The sequence below is a fragment of the Mauremys reevesii genome, linkage group 16, assembly GCF_016161935.1.
Source record: "Mauremys reevesii isolate NIE-2019 linkage group 16, ASM1616193v1, whole genome shotgun sequence".
Classification (NCBI taxonomy): Eukaryota; Metazoa; Chordata; order Testudines; family Geoemydidae; genus Mauremys; species Mauremys reevesii.
In genome coordinates, this window is record NC_052638.1 from 5292547 (window position 1) to 5311994 (window position 19448).

The 19448-nt window shown below is 51.8% G+C and overlaps 1 protein-coding gene across 4 annotated transcripts in view; it reads left to right on the top strand.

Annotated features, from left to right (window-relative positions):
- IL34 (interleukin 34) overlaps positions 1-19448 on the top strand; it is a 36184-nt gene that overhangs the window by 6377 nt on the left and 10359 nt on the right. For 3 of the 4 annotated variants that reach the window (XM_039503722.1, XM_039503724.1, XM_039503725.1), the window contains exons 2-5: positions 15356-15738; positions 16299-16402; positions 17244-17321; positions 18193-18366. In XM_039503722.1, the coding sequence (XP_039359656.1) occupies positions 15711-15738; positions 16299-16402; positions 17244-17321; positions 18193-18366 (384 nt within the window). In that variant the 5' untranslated portion in view covers positions 15356-15710. The remainder of the gene's footprint in view (positions 1-15355; positions 15739-16298; positions 16403-17243; positions 17322-18192; positions 18367-19448) is intronic. The other variant, XM_039503723.1, reaches the window with a different exon arrangement.

A 19448-nucleotide genomic window follows, 5' to 3' on the forward strand; every position in this document is an offset into this window, starting at 1 on the left:
CAGTCTGCTCCAAGGGAGAGGAGGCTCCCCAAAGTCCTGAGTGGCTTGGTGGGGAGCAGTTCCAGAGCATCGCCCGGGGACTCCGTGACACTTGCTGACTGCCTAGCAGGTGTGGCTGTGGTGAGGTTGGTGGAAGGTGTGTCGGAGCTCCCAGCTGGTGGCAGACATGAGCATGGATGAATTATTAGTAATTATCGTGACACATGCCCCAAAAGCACCTCTCATCAAAAATGTTCCTGACTTTTAGCAGTGCATCTGTCAGTGCCGCGTGAAAAATCAGTATTGGACAAACTGTGGTCATATAAACCATGTGTAATTTAAATATTAGCATTGGCCTTTGCAAACCTGGCCCGTTCATCCATACCAACAGCCCTCTTCTGCTTGTGTTTGTCTCCGCATCCACCCACAGCAGCATGCTTGAGTGGAGCAGCACTTTGCCTCCCAGTTGCACAGGATGGTCCAGTGGCTAGGACGCTAGCTCGGGACTTGGATTCAATAACCTGTTCTGCCACAGGCTTCTTATATGACCAGCCATGGTGCAGACATCCCTTGGGACCAACTGGGAGAGGGTATAGGGGGTGCATAGGGCTTATAGGGATCCCCGGGGTCTGATGTCTACAGAACAGTGCGCCGAAGGGTGGCATGTGAGGTCTCTACCAAGCTCCAGGTACACACTTGTTGTCTTATTGCAAGAGGGATGACCTGTAAGGAGTTACGTATCTATACTGAAAACTATGCTCTTGAGGTATGTGAGTTAAGCCAGGTCGCCTGAAGGTAATTGACAGGGTCTGTTAAGGCAGGGGGCAGGAGACGCTTATCTCCCTGGCTGACCATTATGATGGGGGGAGGAATAGCTCAGTGGTTTGCGCATTGGCCTGCTAAACCCAGCATTGTGAGTTCAGTCCTTGAGGGGGCCATTTGGGGATTGGTCCCCCTTTGAGCAGGGGGTTGGACTAGATGATCTACTGAGGTCCCTTCCAACCCTAATAATCTATGATTCTATGTGTGGCTTACAATGTAAAGTTTGTTGCATCTGGAGCCAGCAGCTTTATTGCAAAGTCAACAAGAGATCACAAAATCTACAGGAAGGAGCACACCACAGGCAGGTGGCCTGGTTCAGGCTAAGATCAAAGAATTAGTCTGTCAGGAGAATGCAGAGAGACCAAGGAGACAAGCTGCCAGCAGGCGTATGAACGGATGGTCGAAGCTGCTCTGGTTAACACTGGGGGAAATACTTAGGGTGAGAGAACCTTTGAGACAGGACATGGCTTGGCAGTTAAGTCTAAGGGCTAGAAGGTGTATTTTGAGTTGGTGTTAGACATAACCAGTTGTTTCTGATACTCTCTACCTACTTGCTAGTACTCGAATCTCTGTTATGTAAACTCGTTCTGGTTTTCACTATTAACTAGACTAAGTGGTGTGTGTTTGGCGAAGCTGTGATCTCAGGTGTCAGGATTCAGAGTAGCAGCCGTGATAGTCTGTATCCGCAAAAAGCACAGGAGCACTTGTGGCACCTTAGAGACTAACACATTTATTTCAGCATGAGCTTTCGTGGGCTGCATCCGAAGACGTGAGCTGTAGCCCACGAAAGCTCATGCTGAAATAAATGTGTTAGTCTCTAAGGTGCCACAAGTGCTCCTGTGCTTTTTTCAGGTGTCAGGAGTCAGCTCGGGTTACTATTCCCTGGGGAACTGCGAGCCTGGTAATTCCGACAGGCCAGCGGAGCAGGGGCTGGATGCTCAGAGGGGGTGGGGTTTGGGCCTGCAGAGGGACAGTGGAGCCAGTGTGGGCCGAGAGGGGAGGGCCTGTGCTGCCCGTGGTTGGCAGAGCCAGGGAGCTGACTCGTGGCAGGCACAGACAAGGCTTCCTCGTGGTAAGGTGCTGCACAGCCCTGGGTACTTCGGCCACTTTGTCTGTCTGGCTGCTGCGGGTCCCCTCTGTAACCTACGGGATAATTGCCCTGCCCGCGGGGGTGCCTGGAGGTAAACACACTGACATGGAGAGGTGCTCAGATACCACAGGAACAAGGGCAAGCGGAGCACCACAGAGAGGGAGAGCCTGTCGCAACTGCTGTGCCCAGACTAGAGAGAGAGAACCAGGCCTGCCAAAGCCCCCGGGTCCTGTGCACTGAGGGACGATGTGGGAAGCTTCATGCCAATGTACCAGGGCTCCCCCTCTGCGCCTGCTCTGTGTATTACAAGTAAGGGCAAAGGTTGGGTAGGATTTTATCACAGGCTTTTGTTTTTTTAATGCTCCCTGTGAACCCACTCCACTGCTGTGTCAGCCCTTCTCACCCCGACACACACTGGGCCGACCCACACAGGAGCTGCCGCACACTTGCGCAGCAGGAGCTGGAATTTCCTCATGCTGATACCCTGGTGGTAAATACTTTAACCCAAGTTACTTCCCTTCCTTGCCCCGGTGTTGAGGGCACTAGCGTGGTGTGCGCTCTTGTTTGTGGCTAGGATGGTTGTTTTACTGTCCCAGTGCTGGTACAGGCAATTAATAAGCTAATCTAGCTCCATGATTCAGTGACCATTATTGCTCCGATGTTTAAGGGCCATGTGGAGCTTGGCAGACTAGTTAACAAAGGAGATTACAATCGGAGTTCGAGGAGGAGGACAGGGCTTAGAGACTTGGCGAGGGCTGGCACGGCTCCTTGTTTAGCCTTGGCGATTTGGGGCAGTTCGCGCTCTCAGCAGGGCAGTGAGTTAGCAGTGCAGAGAGCCATTAGAGATGCAAACGCGTTAGGTGCCAGGAGCTGCCTCCAGCCTTGATTAAATATCGGTGCAGAGCAATATGTCAGTGGTGGGAGTTACGCAGCAGGGGAGGAGGAGCACAGACATTACAGTGGGGTGGGGGAAAGGTTCTTCATTTAATTTACCCTGCTTGTACACTCCTGTGCGTTGCTTTACCTGCTGGCATGTCAGTCCCACCGTCTGAGACGCTCTTGCACCCAGTACTGACGGGTAACATCCGTCACCTTACCCATTACCACTGCATTTTCCCTAGAGTCAAATCCAGCTCTTTGCAGCTAGATTAAAGACCGAGGCCTGGAATAGGCTCCCTGATCCTGGCGCTTTTCTTTTCCAGTCCGTGGTTTGCTGGAGGACATCTCTCTGTCATGCACACCTTGAGCTGTCATCGTGGTTATTTCAGTCTGCCCCAGGGGATCTTCCAATGCTTTTGTCAGGGATCCTGCCCCACGCTGAACTCTAGGGTATAGATGTGGGGACCCGCATGAAAGCCCCCTAAGCTTATTTCTACCAGCTTAGGTTAAACCCTGGTACGCTGCCACCACCAAGTGATTTAACAAGAAACAGGGAAAAGGACCACTTGGAGTTCCTCTTCCCCCAAAATATCTCCCCAAGCTCTTACACCCCCTTTCCTGGGGAGGCTTGAGAATAATGTCCTAACCAATTGGTTACAAAGTGATCAAAGACCCAAACCCCTGGGTCTTGGGACAATGGAAAATCAGTCAGGTTCTTAAAAGAAGGATTTTATTTAAAAAAAAACAAGTAATAATCATCTCTGTAAAATCAGGATGGAAAATAACTTTACAGGGGAATCAGATTCAGAGAGCCCAGAGGAACCTCCTCTAGCCTTAGTTTCAAAGTTATAGCAAAACAGGGATAAACCTCCCTCTAGCAAAGGAACATTCACAAGTTGAGAAAAACAAAGTTAAACCTAACACGCCTTGCCTGGCTGTTACTTACAAGTTTGAAATATGAGCGACTGGTTCAGAAAGATTTGGAGAGCCTGGATTGGTGTCTGGTTCCTCTTAGTCCCAAGAGGAACAACCCCAAAACAAAGAGCACAAACAAAAGCCCTCCCCCCCCCTCCAAGATTTGAAAGTATCTTGTCCCCTTATTGGTCCTCTGGCTCAGGTGTCAGCCAGGTTACCTGAGCTTCTTAACGCTTTACAGGTAAAAGGATTTTGGTGTCTCTGGCCAGGAGGGATTTTACAGTATTGTACACAGGAGGGCTGTTCCCTTCCCTTTATAGTTATGACAGCTTTGCTCAGCGGATGGGGGAGCGGGCCAGTTTGGGGCTGGCTGGGAAGGTATTTTATTGGGAGCGAGGTTCCCTGTGCGACGGCAGCTTGGCAGTCAGTGTGGGAAGAGCTGGAGGACAGGGGTGCTCTCCTGCCAGATGTCGCAGCCAAATCACTTTTGTCTTCAGAGGCTGGAGGAGGTGGTGCGGCTCCAAGTGCTGCTGTCATGCACAGACTAAATACGAATGAATTCATCTCCCCGCTCTGAAGGGGAACGGGAGCCCAGCTCCAGCCAACCCCCCTGGTCAAAGGCAGTTACTGAGTGTGGGTGAAACCGGCAGAAGCTAGCCTGGAATCCTCTCAGTAAGGCGCAGGGCGAGATCCTCTGCAGCGTCCATCAGCAGAGCTCTGCTGAAATCAAGGGAGCCTCCAGCTGAGGATCTGGCTCCTTCCAGGGCAGGGCTGGAGTGAATCCTTCAGCTCAGACTTGCGTACAAAAGCTTCCAGGTTCGCGCCGCATGAGGGTTCTGAGCAAAAGCTGTTTGAGCTGGAAATGCCTTTAATGTGTGAATGGACCGGGCCGGTCCCCAGAAAGCAGAGTCGGGGCCGAGGTTTGATGCTGATTGTTCAGTGTCATTTTGCCCAAGAGAAGACCTGCTCCCGGTTTAAAGCCAGTTCTGCAGCTTGGAGTTTGTGTCTGTGTTGGGGTCACCAACCCAGTGCCCCAAGGGGGGGGGGGCAGGGGAACAGAGCGCAGGCAGCTCAGCCCGTGGAGAGGGGAGGGGAGGCCTCCTTATTGGGTGCTCAGCTTTCTGAGCTAACGCTGGAGGCAGTAGGGCAGGCCTTGTGCTGGTGAGTGCTTGTGGCCGCATGTTGTGCCGTCGCCACCAGGGGGAGCTGCTCCCAGGAGTGACATCCACGTGGGTTTCAAGGTTCAGCAGAACCTCCGAGTTCCGGACACCTCAGGAATGGAGGTGGTTCGTAACTCTGAACAAGACGCTATGGACTTCAGCCATGGGTGCTTTGGGGCTGCAAGGGGGGGTCAGGTCTTCTGACCCTCGGGGTGGGGTGGGAGGCTCAGGGCTCTCCATGGCTCTGGTCCTGGTTTCAGCTGGGGGGCGGGGGAGACTCAGGTTCAGGACTTTAGCTACAGGGGAAGTGTTGGCACTGAAACTGGCGCTCCCCCCCATAGCTAAAGCCCCGAGCCCCCACAGGGCTGAAATCCTGAACACTCCCCGCCCTCCGTAGCTAAAGCCCCGAGCCCCATAGCCCTGAGGCCAGTGGTTTCCCCAGGAATTGAAATTAGGGAGGGTGTTGGAATTTACAGGGGCAAGTGTCAGGACTGATGAGCTATATAAAAGAGATATGAATAAAGTAAATGTTTTGTTAAGATAATGCAAATTTAACATAAGGATAATGCAACTTACACCAAAACACATAACAGGTGTAGATTTCTAAAAAAAATATTTTTAAAAAAAAATGTATTTAATTTAAATTGACTTTTGAAAAGTAAGCCATCATGGGATAAGAGGAAAGTCCTGTCATGGATCAGTAACTGGTTAAAATATGGGAAACAAAGGGTAGGAATAAATTATCAGTTTTCAGAATGGAGAGAGATAGTGGTATCCCTGAGGGGTCGGTATTGGGACCATTACTCTTCAACATACTCATAAATGATCTGGAAAAAGGGGTAAACAGTGAGGTGGCAAAATGTGCAGATGATACAATACTATTCAAGATAGTTACGTTCCAGGCAGACTGCGAAATGTTACAAAGGGATCTCACAAAACTGGGTGACTGGGCAACAAAAATGGCAGATGAAATTCAATGTTGATAAATGCAAGTAATGCACATTGGAAAACAATCTCAACTATACATACAAAATGAAGGAGTCTGAATCAGCTGTTTACATTCAAGAGAGAGATCTTGGAGTCATTGTGGATAGTTCTCTGAAAACTTCCACTCAATGTGCAGTGGCAGCCAATGATTCCCAACATTCTGTTTGCTTTTTTAAAAAGAACTGGAGTACTTGTGGCACCTTAGAGACAACACATTTATTTGAGCATGACTGGTGTGAAGAAAGTGAATAAGGAAATATTATTTAATCCTTCACATAACACAATGAAATTAATAGGCAGCAGGTTTTAAAAAAACAAAAGGAAGTATTTTTTCACCCAACATAAAGTCAACCCGTGGAACTCTTTGCCAGGGATGCTGTGAAGACCAAAACTCTAACAGGATTAAAAAAAAAACTACCGGTAGATAAATTCCTGGAGAACAGGCCCATCAGTGGCTATTAGCCAGGATGAGAGGGATGCAACACCATGCTCTGAGTGTCCCCAGCCTGTTTGCCAGAAGCTGGGAATGGGCAACAGGGGATGGATCACGTGATGATTCCCTGTTCTGTTCATTCCCTCTGAAGCACCTGGCCTTGACCACTGTCGGAAGACAGGAGACTGGGCTATATGCACCATTGGTCTGACCCAGTATGACCATACTTATGTAAAAATTAATTATAATAATAAAAAATTTTAGTACAGAAACTCCCCAACATAATGACCTCTCAAGATAGCAACATGTGAGATAACAACCTTGGCAAATACTGCATTTTAAAAATCTTGGCCTACTGGGAAACATATTTATATAAGTTTCTATTCCCAGTCACAAATCTAGCATTCTGGAGCAAAGTGACTAAAATATAGTCCAACAAACAAATGTTTATTTACCGTGCCCCTCACTTTTCCCTTCACTGCACCCCACTCACTAGTGTTGTCCTTGGTCAGGGGAGACTCAGAGTTCAGAGGTGCTTTCACATGAGTTCACCTTCCAGGTGGGGGGGCAGGAAGGCACCTTGCTCGTTCCTCCAGCTGCTCACTGTTCGCTCTGGCTCTGGCTGGTCATTGTGCCACCGTTCACTCCACCGCTCTGTTGCCAATGGCCCTGCGCAGTCACCTTCTGCTGCCACCTGCCACTGTGACCTCTGCGAGTTGGTCTCTTGAGGTTCCACCAGCTCTCAGTGATTTCAGCTGAGCTCTCAGTGGGGGAACCTCGCTGCTAGTGCAGTCTGGGCTGTCTCTTCCCCAGAAACACTGTCCCCACAGGAACACTGTCCCCACAGCAGGACTAAGCACTTAGACCTGATTATCAGTGATTTCAGCTGCAGTGGTCACTTAACAGAACTAAAGACTATCTATGGAGCCTAATCAGCTCTGTCTTTAAACAGTGGAGAAGGACAGGTCCCCACCCTCTCTCTTGATGCCCTCAATCAGCACAGGCTCTGTACAGTTCAACTGCCCTTTACTCATACAATATGAACAACATTTCATTCCCCCACCTCCACCCCCCTCATTCAAGTGATTTGTAACCCAACCCCAGCCAAAATCTATCACTTGGGCAACACAGCTCTGTGTGCTGGATACCTAGGTAGATTAGGTGTGAATGTAAATACAATCTGGTCCTGAAGCCTTAGCCCCCAGCTCATCACTAGCTGTCAGGGAGAGCTCATTTAGACTTTGCTTACAAATCATCATTTGAAATTATTAGGTTGGCCAACGTCACCGAAATGAATGCACTGACATTGTCATAAAAAACAGCTGTATAAGGAAGCTAGTCTATGTTCATACTTTTCAAATCTATGATACTTTCAGATACACGTATTTTATCATACACTGTATATGCTTTTAAAGTGTGTATTAATGTTTCAATTTCAATTCAGATTTCCAAACAGTCACTAAATTGGCATGTTTCAGAGTAGCAGCCATGTTAGTCTGTATCCGCAAAAAGAACAGGAGCACTTGTGGCACCCTAGAGACTAACAAATGTATTTGAGCATAAGCTTTTGTGGGCTACAGCCCACTTCTTCGGCTGCATAGACTGGAACATACAGTGAGGAGATATATACACATACAGAGAACATGGAAAGGTGGGAGTTGCCCAACCAACTCTAAGAGGCTAATTAATTAAGATGCGCTATTGTCAGCAGGAGAAAAAAAACGTTTGTAGTGATAATCAAGATGGCCCATTTCAGACAGTTTGACAAGAGGTGTGAGGATACTTAACATGGGGAAATAGATTCAATGTGTGTAATGGCTCAGCCATTCCCAGTCTCTATTTAAGCCTAAATTGATTGTATCTAGTTTCCATAATAATTCAAGTTCAGCAGTTTCTCTTTGGAGTCTGTTTTTGAAGCTTTTCTGTTGCAAAATTGCCACCTTTAAATCTGTTACTGAGTGGCCAGAGAGGCTGAAGTGTCTCCTACTGGTGTTTGAATGTTATGATTCCTGATGTCAGGTTTGTGTCCATTTATTCTTTTGTGTAGAGACTGTCCAGTTCGGCCAATGTACATGGCAGAGGGGCATTGCTGGCACATGATGGCATATTTCACATTGGTAGATGTGCAGGTGAACAAGCCCCTGATGGCGTGGCTGATGTGATTAGGTCCTATGATGATGTCACTTGAATAGATATGTGGACAGAGTTGGCATCGGGCTTTGTTGCAAGGATAGGTTCCTGGGTTAGTGTTTTTGTTCTGTGGTATGTGGTTGCTGGTGAGTATTTGCTTCAGGTTGGGGGGCTGTCTGTAAGCGAGTACTGGCCTGTCTCCCAAGATCTGTGAGAGTGAGGGATCATCTTTCAGGATAGGTTGTAGATCTTTGATGATGCGCTGAAGAGGTTTTAGTTGGGGGCTGAAGATAATGGCTGGTGGTGTTCTGTTATTTTCTATGTTGGGCCTGTCTTGTAGTAGGTGACTTCTGGGTGCTCTTCTGGCTCTGTCAATCAGCTTTTTTCACTTCAGCAGGTGGGTATTGTAGTTTTAAGAATGCTTGATAGAAATCCTGTAGGTGTTTGTCTCTGTCTGAGGGATTGGAGCAAATGTGGTTGTATCTTAGAGCTTGGCTGTAGACAATGGATCGTGTGGTGTGTCCTGGACGGAAGCTGGAGGCATGTAGGTAAGTATAGCGGTCAGTGGGTTTCTGGTATAGGGTGCTGTTTATGTGACCATCGCTTATTAGCACTGTAGTGTCAAAGAAATGGATCGCTTGTGTGGATTGGTCTAGGCTGAGGTTGAGGTGGGATGGAAATTGTTGAAATCATGGTGGAATTCCTCAAGGGCTTCTTTCCTATGGGTCCAGATGATGAAGATGTCATCAATGTAGCGCAAGTAGAGGAGGGGCGTTAGGGGACGAGAGCTGAGGAAGCATTGTTCTAAGTCAGCCATAAAAATGTTGGCATACTGTGGGCCGTGTGGGTACCCATAGCTCTGCCGCTGACTTGAAGGTATATATTGTCCCCAAATGTGAAATAGTTGTGGGTGAGGACAAAGTCGCAAAGTTCAGCCACCAGGTTTGGCATGTAACTAGCTCACAAAACTGGAGGGGGGGCTGAGGAAGTTAAGGGGGGATGTAGGGAAATCACTGCCTGAGGCCACCTGCTGGGCCCTGGAGTTTTTATGGTATGTTGGAGGGAGGCCTCAGAAAGAAAAAGATTGAGATCCTGCAGCACAAGATTTGTGTGGGGTTGTTTTGTTGTTCTTGTTTTTCCTGCTTCTGCTGCAGCCTGATTGGTTACTTCCAGTTCCACATGGTGTCTGGCTGACCGATCAGTCCGTAACGCTGGTGTTCGGATCTTTGAGGTTCTACTGTAACGTATTAATGATGCTGACGATCGCGGACGGTTTATAGCAGGGAGCCCTTGTGCTTTGTGATTCCGTGGTCGCGGGCTGCGCTGTGAGATCCACCCTGTACTCCACCTCCCCAGGCCTGCTCTACCCCAAGCTTGTACTGAGCTAGCGGAGGGCGTGTTTGAGCCCAGCCGAGGCTGGGGAGCAGCTCCCTTCCCCTAACTGGAGCGAAGGCCCAGATCACACCCCGGCCAGAGCATCCTCGCAGCATAAGCACCTTGGCTTCGAAGCTGATTGAGTCAAGCAGGTGCCGTGGTGGTGCGGAGACAAGGCCTGAGTGTCTTTCCTAGAGGGGAGGATCTTGGATGTGCAGTTACAGAAAAAAGCAGCACCTGCGGCTGCTTCCCCGGTGGCGCCTGCCGTGATGGCTGGAACAGCTGCACTGTGGAATCAAGGCACGTGCGCAGAGCACCGTCTCATCAGAACTTTAATGGAGGGTCCATCTGCCCCCACATCCCAGCGAGGCCGTCTCCAGTGATGGGATCGGGGTAGATCGGTGCTGGGTGTGGGGGGAGTGGTGAAATCAAGTCCCCTCCCAAAAATGCAGCTTCCTTTGTCCTGGCCCAACGAGAGGAGGGGAGAGCAGAGACGCGTCTCACGTGCCCCTCGTGTGCCAAAACTCACGCAGCCTCCTGTGCCCCCGGGTGCCAAGCCCCACCTGTCTCGAGCCCCAGCTTCCTCCCTGATCATGGCCACAGCGCAGTGATGTGGAGCCGGCTCCAACACCTGCAGTGCTTGGAAACCTTGGGGGCAGCTGGGAACAAGCTGAGTTGCAGAGCTAGCATAGGTGCTACGGGACGGGTTGTCTTCGTCTCTTCCTGACCAGCGCAGGCTGGCAGTGTGGCCTTGTGACTGCGCTGTGACTCGGCAGACCTGCCTTCTATTCCTGCCTCTGGACTGGCCCGTTGGGTGACCTCAGGTGAGTCATGTCCCTGTGCCTCAGTTTCCCCACCTGTGCAGTAGGGATAATGACACTGACCTCCTTTCTATAGCGCTTCTGACTCTGTGGATGAGAAGTACTAGATAGGAGCTAGGGATTATTATTAATTTCAGTAGAAAGACCTGCCTGATTGAATTCCCCTGGATCTGCGCAGTTTGAAATCAGGTAGCTGGGGCTAACCACAGCAGGCCATTCCAGACTGCTCTGCCCAGGCCAGACTGCTCTGCCAGCAGGAGGTGTGAGGCTCTTGCTGTGTTTATGAGCTTTATTAATGGAAATAAAACATAAAGACAATTATAAGAAAGTTACGAGCGGTAAAACGAAGCCAGAGCTGTGACGAGCACCAGCCTGGCTGCAGTGCGTGAGGGGGTTTAAAGTTTAGCAGACAAAATAACCATTTGATTCATCCAGAGCAACACCCAGGAGTCCTGGGATTGTCCCCAAGGGGCAGCGTCTCTTTACTGGCCCAGAAAGGCAATTTGTGTCCAAGCAGGGACCCTCAATCCAGAGCTGTGGCTGGTCAGTCTGGTTGTTTGACTGTCAGGGGGTTATTGACAGTGCCTGGGATCAGGCTCCATGGTGGTAGGTGTTGTCTATACACAGAGCAAGGAGATGGCTCCTGCAGCAGGAGAGTGGGGGTGTAGGATTACCTGCCTTGTGGGTGGGTGCATTCGGTGCAAGGAGCTCCTGGCCCTCAGAGACCATGTACGGGCTTTGGAGACCAGAGTGGCTGAACTGGAGGAGCTGAGGGAGACAGAGGTACACAGATGAGACTTTCTGGGACACAGTAGAACAGTCCCATCCCCAGTCTGACAGCCTCTGTGCTGTTGAGGAAGATGAAAGTCTCAGGGAAGAAGAACATCCAACTGAAGCAGAGGGAATGAACCCACAGTTGGGACCCTCTCTCCAGATGATGATGTGGGAGGGAACTCCAGTTATTAGGAGGAGACAGGTAATAGTAATGGGGGATCCTTAGAAACATAGATAGCTGGGTTTGCGATGACTAGGAGAACCACATGGAGTTGCAGATCTGTCGAGACATCTAGACAGGCTTATGTGCAGTGCTGGGGAGGAGCCCATGGTCATGGTACATGTCGGTAGCAATGACACAGGGAAAGGTAGGAGAGAGGTCCTGGCGGGCAGCTGGGAACAACCTGAGTTTTGGCTGCTAGGTCAGAGATTACAGTCCAGGATCTCCATGGCAGCATTCTCTGAAATGCTTCCAGTTCCATGCGCAGGGCCGGTTAGACAGGCAGAACTGCAGGGTCTCAATGCGTGGCTGAGACGATGGTGTAGGGAGGAGGGTTTAGATTTATTAGGAACTGGGGAACCTTTTGGGGAAGAGGGAGCCCACACAGGAAGGATGGAAGAGCACACGGTTCAGACAGAGACATCCCTTATGGGAGGGTCTATTAATGGAGATTCTCTATATCCTAGTAAGGAGGAGGGGATGGAAGATCATAAAGTGCAGGAAGGATCTGATGAGAAACAGTCAAATGAAAGCGAGTCCCATTCAATTACATCACATAATGGCAGCTAAAAAGTGACCAATTTTACAAGTGCTTATATACAAATGCTAGAGGTCTAAATACTAAGATGGGTGAAATTGAATGCCTGGTATTAAATGAGGATATTGCTATAATAGGCACTACAGGAACTTGGTGGAGTGATGATGATCAATGGAACACAGTAATACCAGAGTACAATATCTATCGGAAGGACAGAACAGGTCGTGCTGGTGGGGGAGTGGCACTGTATGGGAAAGAAAGCGTAGAGTCAAATGTAGTTAAAAATCTTATATGAACCAAACTGTTCCATAGAATCTCTATGGATAGAAATCCCATGCTTGAATACTAAGAATATAGCCGTAGGGATGTACCACCGACCACCTGACCAGGATGGTGATGTTGGTAATCTCTGGGAGATTAGAGAGGCTATAAAAATAGAAAACTCAATAATAATGGCGGATTTCAGCTATCCCCATTTTGACTGGGTAAGTATCAGCTCAGGACAGGATGCAGAGAGAAAGTGTCTTGACAACATAAATGTCTGTTTCTTGGAGCAGCTAGTCCTGGAACCCAGAAGGGGAGAGGCAATTCTTCATTTAGTCCTGAATGGAGCACAGAATCTGGTCCAAGAGATGAAGATTGCTGAACTGCTCAGTAAGAGCGACCAGAATATAATTAAATTGAACATCTGGGGGGGAGGGTACACCAAAGAAGCCCACCACAGTAGCATTTAATTTCAGAATGGGAAACGCCACAAAAATGAGGATGCTAGTTAAACAGAAATTAAAAGGCACAGTCTCAAAAGTGAAATGCCTGCAAGTTGCATGGAAACTTTTTAAAAACACCATAATAGAGGCTCAAATTAAATATTTACCCCAAATTAAAAAACATTAACCAAAAAAGTGCCACTGTGGCTAAACAACAAAGTAAAAGAAGCAATTGGAGGCAAAGAGGCACCTTTACAAATAGGAAGTTAAATCCTATTAAGGAAAATAGAAAGGAGCATAAAATCTGGCAAGCGAAGTATAGAAGTATAATTAGGCAGGGCAAAAAATAATTTGAAGAGCAACTAGCCAAAGACTCAAAAACTGACAGCAAAAATGTAAGTACTTCAGAAGGAGGAAACCTGCTAAACAACCAGTGGGGCCCCTGGATGGTTGATGTGCCAGAGGAGCACTCATGGATGATAAGACCATTGTGGAGAAACTAAATGAATTCTTTGAATGACGTCTTCACTGCAGAGGATAAGAGGGAGATTCCTATACTTGAGCCATTCCTTTTAGATGGCAAATCTGAGGAACTGTCCTAGGCTGAGGTGTCAGTAGAGGAGGTTTTGGAATAAATTGATAAATTAAACAGTAATAAGTCACCAGGACCAGATGGTATCACCCAAGAGTTCTGAAGGAACTCTCATATGAAATTGCAAAACTACTAACTGTGGTATGTAACCTGTCATTTCAAATCAGCTTTTGTACCAGAGGATACAGGATTGCTAATGTGATGCAATTTTTAAAAAGGGCTCCAGAGGTGACCCTGGCAGTTACAGGCCAGTAAGCATAACTTCAGTACCAGGCAAATTGTTTGAAACTATAGTAAAGAACGGACTTATCAGACACGTAGATTAACATGATTTGTTGGCGAAGAGTCAACACAGCTTGATTAGGGGTTTGGAACGGGTCCCCTATGAGGAGAGATTAAAGAGGCTAGGACGTTTCAGCTTGGAAAAGAGAAGACTAAGGGGGGATATGATAGAGGTATATAAAATCATGAGTGATGTGGAGAAAGTGAATAAGGAAAAGTTATTTACTTGTTCCCATAATACAAGAACTAGGGGTCACCAAATGAAATTAATGGGCAGCAGGTTTAAAACAAATAAAAGGAAGTTCTTCACACAGCGCACAGTCAACTTGTGGAACTCCTTGCCTGAGGAGGTTGTGAAGGCTAGGACTATAACAGCGTTTAAAAGAGAACTGGATAAATTCATGGTGGTTAAGTCCATAACTGTCTATTAGCCAGGATGGGTAAGGAATGGTGTCCCTAGCCTCTGTTTGTCAGAGGATGGAGATGGATGGCAGGAGAGAGATCACTTGATCATTGCCTGTTAGGGTCACTCCCTCTGGGGCACCTGGCATTGGCCACTGTTGGTAGACAGGATACTGGGCTAGATGGACCTTTGGTCTGACCCAGTACGGCCGCTCTTATGTTCTTAACTGCATAGGGGAAACTGAGGCACCCACACAGTATTCAGAGAAAACATGATGAACATTCCCACTTTGTCGTGGCCAGTCAGGCTCCCGAGCTCTCTGTCTGTCCAGATGTTCTGTGGCTTAGGGGAAGAAGCAAGTCACAGTGTATCCGGTGTTGCGGGGTGCATCCTGCTTGTTCTATCTCCTCCCAGACACGGTCCTTGGTGCAGTATCATAGATTCCACCTAGTGTACTGCCTGGTTTGGGGATTTCTTTCTGGATCCTCTCTCACCAGTCAAAAGGCCCCATCCCAAGTTCCCTGGAACTCACTCCGGTAGTTCTGGGTCAGGGCCAGATCACACAGCATTAGCTAATCTAGGTCATCCGAATTGGTTGTGTATTTGTACATTTTTGCTCCTGCTCTGCCCTGGTGCTGCCTGGAAGACGTGCCCAGCTGCACGTGGCCACATAACGCATTAAAACCAGGCTTGTGCCTGGACCCACCGAGGGCAGGGTTCTCCTGGCTCTAAGCCGCCGCACAGATCTCTGCTGTATGATCAGTGCTTGTTCCGCCCGGGGTGCAGGACTGAGCCAGATGGCGCCAGTGCAGATGTTGCACTGGAAATCTGTGGGGCATGGTCCCCTAGAGGGGCCCGGCGTTGGCCTAGGCTAGCCCCCACAGGAGCAGGGAGGGAGCACTACCCAGCCCCTCCCTGCCCCCAGCTCTGCTCCAGTCCTTCCCCCAGCCGTGTCCCTGGCCCCCAACAACAAATTGCTTGGTGGGGGCCATGGAATCGGAACCGTCTCCTGTTTCATCCCCCGTAGGCTTCAAACAAATTGGTCCCGTCGACGTGCAGAGCCCCTGAAATGTGGCCAGCTGAGGGCGGAGGTGAGCCCCGGGGGCAGCCGGCCCACAGCAGAGCTCACTGGGGCGCTGTTTGTTAGCGAAGGGCCGAGTTCAGAGCTTTGAGGCGCTCTACCCTGCTCGGTGCGCCGCCTCTCGGCTAATGCTGGTTCCATTTGGTTACCACGCGCCTCCCGTTACAGAGCCCAGCTTCAGGGGCAGACGGAGGATAACGCGAGCACTGCCCACCCCCACCAGCCTCGGGGATCCGCAGCCTCCAGCCATTCACCCGGGTCTGGGTTGTTCCCTTTCTCCCGGCACCTTGCGATGGGGGCACATTGGCAGCAGTTTTTCGCCCAATTGCAGCGAACACGTGCGGCACCCTAGGGAGCAGGGAGCCTGCAGGGCCTTCCTCGGCAGCAGCGTCCCGGGGCACCCACTGGTCTCTCTCCCGTGAATTGCTGCTCCTGGCACGTGGGAGGCCGTTTCCGCTGACGCAGCCATTGTCACGTAGGCCGGATTGTCCATCTGCTCGCTGCCCGGACACACGCCGTCAGCATGCAGCGGGGCTACGTGCCCTTCCTCTGTGAGTACAATGGGGTGTCACATGCAGGGCAGAGACGCACCTGTGGCCCTGTTCTGGTTCGGAGGGTGCCAGGACCAATCCCCTCCCAACAGCACTGGGCCCAGCCCCTTTCCCCAGGCAGCCCCGGGCTGTGCCTCCCACTGGCCGGCGCACTCGGACCTGCTGTGGGCCCCGGGCTGCCCCAGAGAGGCCGGGATGGCCAGAGGGCCCACGCAGGGATGCAAGGGAGGCAGCGGAGCTGCTGCCAAGCCCAGCTCACAAGCTGGATAACAGCCGCCCAGGGACGAAGTCCCAGCGCTGGTCCGTGCGCTCAGCGGGTGGGACCCAACGCGCTGTTCAGCGACGCGGCCGGGTGGGGGAATGCTCTCCGCTCTCCCCTTCACTCAAATGATCCTGAACCGTGGGGGCCAGTTCTCTCGCCCTCCTCTCCCCAGGCTGCTGCTTCGAAACCCTCCTCTCCCGAGCCCTGCTCTGCCTCCTGGCCCCCAGCGTGACGGGAGCCAGCTGGTGCATGGCCTTACCCTCTCCTTTGCCCTCGGGTGGGGGGCGGTGATTTGCAGATTCGGTGGCTGTCCTGGGGCTGGCGGCTGCAATGCCGGAGGAATGCACGATTATCAAGGCTCTCCAGAACAAGCTGATGTATCAGCAGCGGCTCCAGTACATGGTAATTCTTTCCCCCTGGGCTCAGGCCAAGTTACCGGTTGATTTATCTCCCCCCTTCCAAAGGCCCAGACTTGCGTCCCCGGCAGTAGTGCGGCCTCTGCCTTTCTGCCCATAGCGCGTTGAGTGCTTGGTGGGGGCCATGGAATCAGAACCGTCTCCTGTTTCATCCCCCTAGGCTGCTCCGGCACCAAGATTTTCCAAACGACGCCGACCTGCTAACTGCCCATCTTGGACGCCAGCTAGAAACCCTGGTTTTCTAAAGGGCTGAGCCCCCGGCAGTTCCTGCTGAGGTTTGCCCTGCCTAGCAGGGTCCCTCCTGGGGCTGCTGGTGGGTCAATTTCCAAGCCCTGATTTAGTGCACAACCAGGTACCAAAGTGCAAACTATTTGGCGCTCGTTTGCAGACATCCAAGAGGGTGCTGCAGCCCCCAGGGAGGGCAAACTGGTGCTGAGCTGACTTGTGCAACGCTGCCTTCTAGTGGGCAGAGTCAGAACTGCCCAGCTGTGTGTCACAGGCCCTAGACTGCAGTCGGCTCCTGACGATTCTCCTTTAGCTCAAGTGGTTGGGACTTTTGGAGCAGGAAGGTCCCCGTGGTGTACAGTGACAGTGTCACTGCATTAGGCGACTGCACACCTGTTCCAGGTGTTACAACCCAAATTAGTTTTCAGTATTTGATACTCACAAGGAAACATGCCCCAGCTGCCTAGCAGGGGACGCGCTTCCCCGTCAAGGCAGGGGGAGGGGACAGGAGCAGTTGCTGATGGGGGCACAGCCCAGGAGGATACGGGGAAGAGAGAAGCTTTTAGTTCACTGCTAGGACTTTATTTTTCTTGCCTTTGCAGAAACACTATTTCCCCATCAACTACACCGTGAATGTCCAGTTCGAAGAGGTTCTCAGGCCATCCAACATTACCAGGCTGGTAAGGTGTCCGGTGCTCACTTTCCATCCTCAGGCTGTTTACCATCCCGGTGTCCCAGCTCACCTGGGAACAGCTCTGCTGTCAGCTCCATGATCTTTCTACGGCTGCCCCGAACAGCTGCTCCCTTAGCTCAGCTGGAGTCTCGGCCTCAAGGCCCATGCGCTCTAGAGCAGCCGTACCGGCCCGTGGCTTGTTAGAAATCCCTCACTGCCTCTGGGCTGGCGGAGGTACCGCAAGTGTCAGGAAAATCTGTGCCAGGAGTGGATGGCACCTGACACCTGGCCTGGGCATTAGGGCTTTTCATCCAGGACACTTCAGCCATCATCCCTTACTGTGCACTAAAGCCGCGGCTATACCTGGTTCTCATTGGGCCCCAGGCAGGAATCGAACAGTCCTACAGCAGCATGAACTTCTAGGGTGGTGCGATCTAGGGCTCGGTTCTCCCAGTTTCCAGCTAGGGAGCAGCTGCGAAGGTTAAATGCTGGGTTGAGAGGGAAGGATTTTTGAGGAGGAATCAAACTTCGCAGAGGCCGGGGGTGCTGGGTTCTGAATTTTGTTCACACCCGGGGAGTCGGGATCTGGGGGCAGCTGCCAAGTCTGGGTCTGGCTTTCCCCAGGGCGTAGGGATGATCTGATCACAGGAGCGAGCTGGCAGGCAGGGCCACTGAATCCAGCTAGTGCAGAGAACAAGGCAGGTGCCGCTGGGGGCGCTTGCTGAGCAGAAGCTCCTGGAGGCTGCAGTGGAAAGGACAAAGCAGCTGGGGGCAGAGGCTCGGTGTGGGCTCAGGTGCTGGGGCCCAAGGCAGCAGTCCCTTAGGAGGCTCCTCCCAGAGGGCGGCCGTGCGTGACCTTGTCCCCTCGTGCTCCCCAGCGGGATCAGAACGTCAGCAAGCTGTCCCTGCGCTGCCTGTGGCTCAGTGTGAACTCCCAGGTGCTGCCGAAGATCCGCGCTGTGCTGCTGGAGAAGCACCCGTCCTGGGAGTACATCCGAGATCTCTGCCGCCTCTTTGAGGAGCTGGATGAGGAGTACAAGGACTGCAACCAGGTGGGGAACCTCCTGGGGCCCCAGGACCCCTCTCTTTTGGGTTCGATTCCTGTGTCTCATGCAGTGCTCAGCGAATACCCGCCCAGGGGCCAAACGGCAGGGCGGGGTGAAGCGGGGAGCCAGGGCAGACCCCGGGGCCAGCCCCAGTGTGGAGGAGCTGCCCTGGGGTGACTCTTGCTGTGACAGGGCAGCTTGGACAGGGGCAGGCCTGCCCCAGTCCGCCTGTGGCTGTGTCCTCCTCCTGGGTTGGCTGGAGGAGGGGGGCCGGGCTTTCCGACACCCCAGATAGCAGATCCCACGTTAGGCTGCAGGCGGGTTTTGATCACTGCACTGGGCTCCAGACACAGCAGCCCCCGGCAAAAGGAGCTCAGCCCCTCCCGCCCTTCCCCCCTGGGGCCCCAGCACCAGGCTTTGCCTGGGCAGAGCCGGGGATGCCGTGGGCGATGGGGGAGCTGAGATGCTGTTTATGGGCCAGACGCACTCTGCGCGCTTGGCACCCGCATGGGCTGCATGCGCACGCTGTCCTGGGGATATGGCAGCTGGGCCACATGAGCACCCCCCTCCCCCCCCCACACACACACGTGTGTCTGGCTGCTCTCAGGGCGGCGGTTTTCTATTGCTCTGTTTGTACAGCACCTAGCACGACGGGGCCCCGATCTCAGCTCGGTCCCTGGTGCTACTGCAGCCAACACCATTAATGACACACCCACGGCAGCAACATCTCGGGGGGCTCGTGGCCTCCCAGAAAATGGGTGCTGGGCGGCTGGCGGGCAGCGCTGCTGGAGTCAGGCCCTGGGGCGGGGGCAGCCTTGGAATCAGTGATAAAGGAAGAGCCGCATGGGAGAGAGCCGGGCCTGAGGGGAGCCTGCAGCCACACGCTGCTCATTGCTGGGCCCTAACCCCGGTGGTAGCTTTACGGCCCAGCCTGCTCCCTTCTAGCTTGCAGCTGCTGGGGGGTGTGGTGAACTGGAGCGCCCGCTAGTGGCTGTACGGTCTGGAAGGAGCCTGATCCAGGCCCTGGGCTGCAGGACAGATCCTGAGCGGGGGCCAGCGCCCTCCAAAGAGGCCTGGCCTGATAGTGG